The 11,162-nt window shown below is 37.5% G+C and overlaps 1 protein-coding gene across 3 annotated transcripts in view; it reads right to left on the bottom strand.

The window, feature by feature from the left end:
• Positions 1 to 5: 5 nt before the first annotated feature.
• UBQLN1 (ubiquilin 1) overlaps positions 6 to 11,162 on the bottom strand; it is a 29,173-nt gene continuing 18,016 nt past the window's right edge. The window contains exons 4-11 of one of the 3 annotated variants that reach the window (XM_026866254.1): positions 9,798 to 10,060; positions 8,834 to 8,992; positions 8,144 to 8,384; positions 7,516 to 7,658; positions 6,415 to 6,498; positions 2,865 to 2,980; positions 2,377 to 2,545; positions 6 to 739 (exon numbers count right to left, since the gene is read on the bottom strand). In XM_026866254.1, the coding sequence (XP_026722055.1) occupies positions 584 to 739; positions 2,377 to 2,545; positions 2,865 to 2,980; positions 6,415 to 6,498; positions 7,516 to 7,658; positions 8,144 to 8,384; positions 8,834 to 8,992; positions 9,798 to 10,060 (1,331 nt within the window). In that variant the 3' untranslated portion in view covers positions 6 to 583. The remainder of the gene's footprint in view (positions 740 to 2,376; positions 2,546 to 2,864; positions 2,981 to 6,414; positions 6,499 to 7,515; positions 7,659 to 8,143; positions 8,385 to 8,833; positions 8,993 to 9,797; positions 10,061 to 11,162) is intronic. The other 2 variants (XM_026866255.1, XM_026866256.1) reach the window with 2 other exon arrangements.

Here is an 11,162-nt window from a genome sequence, read left to right as displayed (position 1 = left end):
CCACCCCCCCTGGCTTTTTTGCATTACTTATCTCATTCTATTGCAATGTGTAAGTCTCTATAAATGAGCTCTCTCCACTGTATATATTGTGTTTATACAAATTAAAGCAAAAATGGTGGATTACTCAAGTGGTATAAATCCTTCAGCATTTTGCTAGCAAAAAAATACATGCCAAAATCACAATAAGCAGTATTGGTACCCACAAATTGTAGCTTCAATTAATTTGTTTCCTTTTTAATTTGTATTCTACATAAATTACTACTAAAAGCTAATGTTTAAGTAGTAAATAAATTGTACAGTTGTAGGTCAGAAAAAAACCCTGTTAACCCACCTGTGAAAGCTGATACTGTTCAGAAAAATCACAAATAATGCAGAACAAAAGTAGTGTGATGCATGCAACAGAATGAAAATTAATTGATTCCCGCTGTTTGAAGAAAACTACTGCACTCCACCTTAAAATTCATCAGACCAATTTTAGTTACAAGACAATCCCAGGAGTCAGAATGAAATAAAGCAAATATTTTAAAGATTTAAGAGCTGTTATCAAAAATAAATTACATTTTTTCAAGTTAAAGAAACACTGCTATGAAGGCTGAGAGCCAAGCAGCCTTTCAATAGCTGCATTGATGTCTCCTCCTGTTGCTATTAGCGCTTGTAAGTTTGCTTCACGGTTCAGAAATCCCATTGCACTCAGCTGCTCCAGTTGTTGCTGAAATCGAACTTCTGGATTTTGTAACTGCTAAGAATAAAATTTCAAGTTATAAAAGCATAACATATACTTAGCAAATTACAGGATTTAAACACAGGTGGTTCTGCACCACTCACTCTCTACTAATTTCTGACTACAACTTTTTCAAGATCCTGAAACTATACTATGACATAAATTCAATTCACAATAGAATTATTTTGTAACAAGTCAGAGCAGCTTGAAATTTTAAGGGTAGCTACTCTTACATGACGTTCTTGAACTACAGGAAAAGCTGCATATGGTTTCAAACCATTACAAAGTAAAGACATAACCTGAAATTTAAGAACTGCCCCTCACCTGCTTCCCCCATGAAAAACTAATCAGAATGATGACTCAATAGTGTAAGATCTGACAATGTAAGTGAAAATGTATGAGACTACAACACTCATTAATACTTTCTCATCATTAGATAACAAGATAAAAAAAGCCTGTCTGTCCTGGTTTTGTCCATGATAAGAGTTAACTTTCCTTGGGCTGGGAGGGAGCACAGCTGGAAGGTCAGGCCAGAATTGGTCACTGGAGTATTCCATATCATGTGACATCATGCTCAGTATATAAAGGAGGCTGCTGCTCTCTCACTTCCACTGGCCACAGAAGCAGGATCTTTGTGCTGTTGGGATCACTTCTGGGGTGGGCTGCATACCGGTCACCGGGTGGTGAGCAAATGCATTGTGTATTACCTGTTTGGACCTCCTGTTGTTACTGTTTTGTTATCATCACTAAACTGCATTTTTAATTCAACCTACAAATTCTCCCTTTTTTTTTTATTTCTTCCCCCCTCCCCTGTTTTACCAGGCAGGGGGGAAAAAAAGTAACCAACTGGCTATGTGGTGACTGGCTATCAGCCAAGTTCAAACCATGACACTGTCTGATCAGCAAGATGAACTAACTCACTCTTGCAGTGACAGAGGAGGAAAAAGCAGGACTGCTCCTTCCACCAGCAGCGTGCTGTTACACTGGGTATGTACCACAGAATAAGGATGCTGTTTCACACAGCGTTCTGGAGAGTTAACAGCATGTCTCCTTTAAAGACAGTCCTGCTCACCACCCTACAGCTGTGGCAAAACTGCTACCTTTGCTTGACTTCTGGAGCTCTCTGGAAACCCTTAATCCCACTCAGTACGTCAAAATGCACTGCAGCCCAGACCTGCAGCATGCATTATGTGGGAAGCCATACAACAAATCAAGGCTCCAAATAAAGAGTGTGGCTATTCTAAAGCATACAACAGAATTTTAGTTACAACTAAAGACTAAAAGACAGCCAGACAAAAAGCTGAGGTAACTGTGTTCAATGTGCTTAAGCTTTTCTCTTGCCTGAGCCCACACTTCACTTGCCAGTGAACCTTACAACTTCAATCTGTCTCAATTTTCCCAAGTATTTCAGAAATTCAAGGGCATGAGGTGAGTGTATAAAATCAGCTGCTTAGAGGACACTTTTACCCAAATTTGATATTTTTCCAGCATTTACTTGTACTACTGCAACACCAGTTTTAAGCCACCTCTGCTATCCTTTGACCAGAAGTATCCAGGAAGCTCTCCCCTCAACTATCAGCCTCCTTCCTAGTGGTTTACAATGAAAAAATAAAATAGGAATTTAAAGAAATCTAGAATATAGTGATGTACTTTACCTGAGCATTCGCACCAGCAAGTGCCTGCAACATTTGCTGGACAAACTGCTGGTGACCAGGTTCAGCAGCTCCTGATGCTGGATTTGTATTTTCACTGGGAACAGAACTAGGTACAGTGGACCCTGTAGAAGCTCCAGTGCTTCCCAATCCACCTAAACCAGGATTAAATCTGCATAAATGATAGAAAAAGATATAAACCACTTCAATAATAATTACTAGCTTGTCTCTTTTCACTTATTTAATTACTGAGTAAAAATCCTGTTGAAGAGGGGGTGACATTTTAAGTAAAGCACCAAGACAAAGAACAGTCAGCACTGCTTAGAAATGCACTGCAGGCAAAAACGTGACAGATTATAAAACATGTTTAGTTCAACTAAAAACAGCAGCAGTCATCTTTAATAAAAACTAGGTAAATCTCTATGTGTAGAAAGAATGAACAACTTAACAGGAGAAAAGTTCTTGTCTAAATTTGTAAGACCAATTCTTACCCTGGTATAAGCCCAGGTGCTTCCGTTGCTAGTGTCTGCAAGCCCTGCTGAATCTGTAGCAAAGCCTGCATTGCTCTAGGATTTGACATAGCTGATAACGTGTCAGGATTCTGCATCTAAGAAAAGGAGAGAAACTCTTAATCATATGCAGATATTCAAAGTCAATCTTTATCACTACATGTTTTATAGAATACAACATTTCAGAACTTACTTTTCAACTTTATGTTCAAATACTTACATACATGAAACCCTTTACATATTTTTTCTTTTTTGAGAAAACTTTCGTAGTAGGTGATATAGATATATAGATATAAAATATGTATCTTATTTTTTATATTTATATATTTTTATATATATATATATATATATATATATATATATATATACACACACACACACACACACACTCACTCTTATTACAGCCTCCCTGGGAGGTCTGACTGTAGGCTCGTTATGGCCTCTGTAGGAGATCCAACTGTAAATTGTATCCCTCTCCTGAAGAGGTTTAGACAGCTATAATGCCTGACCTTCTCCCCCTGGTGTGACTTGGGCCTGCAAAAATTTGCATGATCCCCAAGAGGCAGTGGACAGACTCTTCTCTCTAGATAAAGAATGGAGATTCAAACAAGGAAAATGGAAAGCATTGTGTGGTCTTGGGAGATGCCCTGGTGGATGCCCAGAAGGATCAACAGGCAAATCAGCAGGAGGAAAGAGAAGCAATAAAATTCTTGCAAGAGCTAGTAAAAGTCCTCTAAGATCAACTGGCCAAGGAACGTAATGTTACTTGAAGAGTTAAGACCTTGCAAGAGCAAAACAATTACTGCCCTTGATAATGACTACCTTGAAGTTTCACCAAACGTCTGAGACATGGGGTGGTGCAAGGAACTGAAGGAATTAGTGCCTCAATCATTCATCAAACTGTTGCTGCACTGATCTTTTAAGGAGAACCACTAAACTTTGGCTCTGTTGTGTAAGTTTGATACTACGTATAAATGATGCAGCCCTTGCTAGCAACTATGCCCTTGAAGAAGAGCTAAAAGACTGATGAGAACATCTACCCCAGAAGGAGCCAAAGGCTGGATGGTTGCCCAAAAAGCATAGAGTCAGTGAAAACCCAGGTAACTGGGGGAGAGGTAAAGGTGGCAGGGGGAAATTGCAACCAACTCAACCGGATGAAAGGGTTAACGCATCCCATCCCCCCTCAATGCATGCACAGAACCCACACTCCACTTTTCCTCATGCTAATGAGTTCATGGAAAACATTCCTCTCCTCTCCCTCTTACAGATTTATCAGTAAGATACAGAGACCACATTGCTTACTATCCTTTTCTAAGTTGAAGTTGTTTCTCCTGTAAGTAAAACATTTTAACTGGTTGGTTAGTGTCATTTCAACCCAATTTAACCCAAGGGGAATCACAAAATTTTTATGACTCCCTGGGCTCCCAGTCTGGGTTGTAACACTGTTAAGCAACAATGCTGAACACAATGAAACTTGACCAATTGTTATCTATGGGTTATCCAATATTTCTTTTTCCTAGCTAAATTCAGACCACAGCAGCTTGATCATGATGACTTCTGCATAGATGTGCCCTCACACCTTACAGAAATGCAAACAAATACACTGCAAAACATACTAGCAAACCAATGTGTAATATTTAAGGGCTCTCACTCTACTGTGATTTCAATTAAAAACTGGCTTTCACATCCACAGCTTTAAAAGACAAGTCCTTTTCATTTCTGAAATTAAATGTCCAGAAGCCTGACTATTTTGGATACAAAACCAAAACTAATGACTTATGCTCACCTGCTTAGAGATGCCACAGGTAAGTGAAAAGTAATGTTTCAGTCACAAGTGACACAGTCTTGGTAGCCAGACCTACTTCAAATGGCAGACAGGCTCATTAATCTTAGCAGCCTTCACTTGGCAACTAGATCAAATTTCTTTTGCTGCAAAAACTTTTTTGACTCACATAGAAATCACAGATTAAGTTTCCTCTGGGGCAGAACAGGACATGAAGAACCCTGGTCTGGAATATGGGCGTGTAACGAGACTTAAACACAGCAAGTTATTAATATTCTCCATTCATCTCCTGTATTGTTATCTTCCTAATAGCCAAGAGTCAGAAAATGACTAAATATATAGCTGGCAAAGTTTACTCAAATTTTAAAGAGGTTCTCCAAAGAAAGCTGCTGCAACTACTTTAAGAAAATATTTAAACTGTCTGATATTTGGAGCTGTTTTACAGAAATGGTGGCACACCAATCCCTGGGGCATTTAGGAGACCTGGACCTTGTCTCTATTAATGTTATTAATTCCAGCTATTAAGTAGCAGCAATTCTTTTCTAGTTCTGCTGGGCAACTGCTCTTTATTGCAAAAGGTGCCTTTTGTTTTGCAGAGGATTGTTTCTGTCACCCAATCCTGTAACAAATTCCAGTAGATAAGCAAGGAAGTACAACCTGCAATACTGTCAACATTCTGAGAATACCCAGATATTTCTCCACTTTACTTCACCTGCTAATGCTGATGATCATCTGACCTAATATAGTGAATACAACAGAGAACTAGCTGTGCAGATAAACCACAGGGTGCTACTGAAAGGAGATACTTCAAAGGAAACAGAAATTATTCCTACTGTGCCTTCATTAATTACCATTTATTCACAGATTTCAAAAAATACATGTGGTACTAGCTCCTCAGATACCAGTCATCACGCAGTAGTGGCCTTATGAAACCACAGCCATTCATATCGTTGAAACAGTTTAAACACTTTCTTCTGAACACTGACTTGCTACTGTAAATCATGTTAATTTACTCATAAAACAGCCTGTGTGCAACCAGATCTTGTCTGATTTACAAGGACATTTACTCTGATTTGCAAGGACTGTCTAATGATGGAACTCACACACTGGAAGAAGTTTCAATTCCTAAAAAAAAATCTTGCTTACTCCTATTTAGAGAACACAGTTCTACTACACACTGTGGCAGCTAATACCAAACAGATACCTGGGCTGCAAGCACAATATTGTTAAGAGGGGAAGATGGTAGTAGGGCAATCTTCACAAGCAAAAAGCCTCAGAATACACTTCTGAATTAGTTAATGATTTGTGTCTTTCAAGGCATCCTGTAAGATCTTTCCCAAATATTTAAGGCAAGTCTGAAGATGTATAAGAAAGCAGAGTGAAACTTTATTCTAACAGTGGGAAAAGTCCCAATCGTTTTAATTTGTGAAACAAACCATGTCACAAACAGGTGTTCTCTGCCTGATGCACAGTAAGAACAATTATTCCTTCCAAGCCAAGCAGCAAGAACAAATCTAAGCTATGCTAGCCACAGACAAAAACATCCACTAAGTCAGGTTTAACTTTTGAAAGGGATGGAGACATTAAGCAAGAGTTTATCATCAAGGAACAATCCAACTTAGTGTCTAAAGCTAACAAGAATACATTACAGAACCTAGCTTTTAGTCAAATCAAAGACAGACACCAGTTTACTGAAAATACTGGTCACCGACTTGCAGATATTTATTAACAGCTAGTATCTCATCTTACTTGCTGAAGGAAAGTTGGAAGCTGTTGCCTCATCTGTTCCTGAAGTTGAGGATTTCCAGCAAATAAAGGATTATTCAACATCATCTACGGGAGAAAAATATTTAACTTCAAAGATCAAGCAGTAAAAATCAGAGCGCTTTTTAAGACAACTATTTACATGGTAATAGTCTACAAAAATAACCTCGCAGAATAATAATAATCATCTACTATTCCTCTGGCCAAAACTTGTTATGAACCACCAGCCTGAACACATTGCAGGGTTGGGTTTTTTGGGATAGGGTTTCTGCTTTGCTTTGGGTTTTTTGGTTGTTGCTTGGTTGGGTTTTGGGACAGAGTTTTGTTGTTTGTTGATGTTTTGTTTGGTTGGGTTTATCTTATGCAACTGAATTGTCAGATACTTGCCAAGACAACCTCACTCGTAGTGCAAGAAAATTCTTTTCTGCTCAGCCTCCACTACAGATCTAGGTGATAGTTTCCCTGTAAACATCACCTGAAGTCAAAGATATTTTCCAGGTAGTTATTTAATACAGAAAAGATAATTTTTTTTTTAATCTCAGTTCAGGATTCAGTTTTGGATACTACTGCTTTAAGTAAAATTTGAAAGCACTTCTATGATACCATTCATAAAACAGCATTTGTACTTCTACAGTCAGCACAGGTCACAAAGAGAAGTTAAAACCAAAGTCTAGCTTTGTTACTAACTCCCCTCCCTTCACTTCTCCCAGGCTAGTGGGGATATTTATCTACTGGTAGATGTACCTTACTTTACAACCAAAGCATTTGTTTTGTCTAACTGGTTCTAATACTGCGTCACAAGCTTAGGGCTGTACAAGAAACACACAAAGTTAAAAGTTACTTTAGAAACATGACTGGCATGATGTCCAACTACAAATTGAAGAAGCTCACTGCAACAAGTTGTAAATTTAAGTAGGTAATGATTTCAGTGAGTTAGGGATTAATATTAAGAACTGGGCCATTCCACTATAGACAATTGTTGAGATGTTGGCACAAGTGAAAATTTAACTGTATCATAGATTCAACACTTTTTTTTCCCCTTTTACTTCAATACACACAATACATTACTACACCAGATACATTTACCTGTACTGCAAGATCAGGATTTTGGCTTAATGACTGCATCATGCTCCTCATATACGGTGCAGACAACATATTCTGCATAAGCTGTGGGTTTTCTGTTATCTGCTGTAATAAGCTCTGCATTCCTGGTGTGTTGAACATACCAGCTTAAAAAAAAAGGTAAAAGGTCACTTTAGTAAACATCCTGACCATCATCTGATGAGAATTAGAATACCTAAAGCCAGGTTATAACCACTTGGTTTCTAAGAGTTTTAGTCCCTGAAATACACCTCAATGTGTTTCTGATTACATGGACACATCTACCCTAGAAGTTTAAGACAAGGCTGTATCCAACAAGCAGTCCCACTATCTACATTATTAGCTACTTTCACATTTGCCTCCAAGCAGGAAAAATACTATCATTCATCTAGATATTTCCTACCTTTGGTATCTTAAGGCAATACACAAGTATTGTTGCTACTCTTAGTTTACATTTCATGTTTGTTTTTCTACAGAGGACTTTGATACTAGTCAAATGTTCTACAAAAGTAAATAGCAATAAAAACTCTGAATCAAAAACTATTTCTAATGAAATAATAATTTCAAACTCTCAAGTATGTGCAAATATATACAGTTGCCATAAGAAACACACCTCCTAGTCCAGTTCCCACATTTGGTACAGTTGAACTCTGTCCTGTATTGCCAGAGGTGCTATTTCCAGCACTACTACTGCCACCACTCTCACCACTTGTGCTGGTACTTGTGGAAGTTGGCGAGCTGGACTGAGGAGCCCAGGGATTTGGTAGAGGATCTCTATTTTCTGTACGAGATGGCTGACTGTCCCCTCCTGTTGATGCATTGCTTACTAAAGAAGCAAATGGGTTACCTCCAAACTACAGAGGAAGGAAAGAAAACATGTATCACCTACTAAAGCCAACCATTTTTCTATCTGATACAAATGGCAAAGTACCTTTCAAAAATTAAACATGAAGATAAATAATGATGGCTCTTTATCAGCTATACTCACCGTTCTACAGTAATTGCAAATATTCTGAAAAGACTCCAACATTGTCAGATACTAACACCTCAAAAAAAAAAATGAAATCACATTTCTTTTTGAAAACAGTGTTGCTACTACACTGGTATTCTGATCACAGTGACACTATTTCTCTGAGCTTAGAGGAACACAAAATTTTTAAACATCTTTCTTCTCAGGAGTAAGAAGGCCACATAATGACTTTAAGCTTCAAGAAATGTTTTGTTATGTACACATTTACACTAGTTACATGTTTCTGTTTTTAAAAAGCACTTACTTTCAGTGGCATTTGCAATCTTTTCTCACCTGTTCCTGTGCTGCATTCAGCATTGGCTCCTGAATATCCGTGTACATACGTCGCAAGGCATTGTATCCACCTGGTATACTTTCAAGATTGCTCAAGGCTCGGTCTTGGTTTCGCATCATTTCCTGCATCATTGCTGGGTTTCTAGCAAGTTCTAGTGTCTAGGGAAGTGGAACATTTAATCTGTATTAATAAGAAATTCATTCTAAAGTGAAAATGCCAGCACTTGGCAATATCTCAGATACCGTTGTCTAATATAGTTTATAATTATTATTAAAGCCAAATCAAGATGTCAGCTTAATGGGAGTCAACTGAATTTGATATTTAGCCAGCACTCTACCACAACTGTCACTATGCTCACTGGGTGAGGAAACACTGGATAAACAGAAGAAAAACCTTCAATGAACTACTCTTTCCTTTCTTCATCTTTTCAACACAATATAATCCTGCCCTTTCTAACATAGTTACAGAAGGCAGCCTGTAACATGAACTTTAAAATAAATACCTACATTGTCAAAAGCATCTATTTGGGTTTTTGATACCTTCTGCCACACAGTATATCTTACATTCCATCTAATTTTAAAAGCACTCAAAAATACTCAGATAAATGAAAATATGGAGTATTTTGGAGAATTACTACTTTTGGTAAACTCACTGTTGGTTAGACAACAGAAGGTTTCAAGTGCACACAGGGACATGCAATTCTGACCTCAGAAGACCTGATTACACAGTCTTTAATGTCTTTCAAATCTACGCTGCACATTTTCTGAATTATCAGTCTATTTCAGACATTAACAATTAGAAACACAAACATCAGCTGCCTACAGCAAACTTTTATGGATTTTCTAACAAGCCTAAACACTTGAAGAATATTTAAACACTCAACTAAGCATGTCCAGTTCCTGCTCTGTTGTTCAGTTACAGTATAATCAAAGGTCATGAACTTACAGAGATCCTTCTACATACCTGTCTCATTATATCTGGATTATTCAGCATGTGACTGATTTCTGGATTTCTCTGTATCAGTTGCTGCATTTGAGGGTTAGCCATAATTAACTGCCTCATCAGGTCAGGATTTGAAAGCATGCTCTGAACAAATGGATTTTCCATTATCTGAACCATCATTTCTGGGTTGGACATCAGTTGTCGTTGCATCTGACTTTGCAACTCTGAAAAGTTTGATGTATTTAGGCCCAAGCTACTCAGACCAGCCAAACCTCCAAGGCCACCTTTATGAGGGTGAAAAAAAATATAATTGAACTTTCAGCTTCTAGCATACTTCTAAACGCATCCAGGTTCTTTCTAAATACAAAATACTTGAACATATGCCACATTTCAAAACAATGAATATTAATGGAAAGTCCATCATTGCAAGGCTGTTAAGAAGTTATCCACTAACAGCTTGTATCTTTAAATAACAAGACACCTAAGTAAAAATAAATAAAAAAAAAAATGCATCTGAAAAATTACTTGTTAGAATTCTAAAAGCTTGTCTTCTAATTTTCCACAGCTAAGATAAAAGGGATGTTCGAGTTTTGGGGCCTGAGGTTCCCCCCAAACCCCAGCAACACTTTCCAATGCATTTATAATAATAATTTATCTGTCTCGTCTGGGTTACACTATAATCAAGAGAGATCTCCCAATATCTATCATACTCCCTACAGTAACTAAAATTTTTACTAATGCACCAAGAACTAATTATGCTTTGAATTTCCATCCTTTGCTGAATCCAATGAAAGAATGTCAGAAGGTACTAGTCAGTCTGAAGATCTATTTACACCTATGAAAGCAATTGCTTAATATAGTTAGCTTTTCCAGTTCTACCTCTTCCTCACTCCCCAAAAGCAAATGAGATGAAAAAGAATGAAGAAATACCCCACGCTGTTGAGTATGGAAGTCAAAAGACTGCGGGTATTTATTCATGAAAGAGAAGACTGATAATGATATCAGACTTGGAACCTAAGAAATACTGAATTGTAAAGTTAGCAGCAATATTGTTACTTCTGTTACAGGTCCAGCTCCATCAATACTCTCCCCACAGCAATTCAGATGCATTTTTAAGGAGCACAAGAATAATAGAAGGAGTTTCATTACCTATAGTACTAGAATATAACACCAGTGGCACCTTACTACCAAAGATGAAACAGCACAAGTCTTATGTTTTGCATATAAAATGAACAAAACAACTTTCCTTTGATAACCTACTGATCAGAAACCAGTAACATACATATTTATAATCAGGTTTTTGGATGGTACATTTGTGGTTTTGTTTTTTTGGTGTTTTTTTGTTGTTGTTGTTGTTTGTTTTTTTTTTTTTTTTTTTTTTTTTTT

The sequence above is a fragment of the Athene cunicularia genome (genome assembly GCF_003259725.1).
Source record: "Athene cunicularia isolate RWA chromosome Z unlocalized genomic scaffold, athCun1 chrZ_part2, whole genome shotgun sequence".
Classification (NCBI taxonomy): Eukaryota; Metazoa; Chordata; class Aves; order Strigiformes; family Strigidae; genus Athene; species Athene cunicularia.
This window is presented reverse-complemented; position numbering and strand designations above follow the sequence as displayed.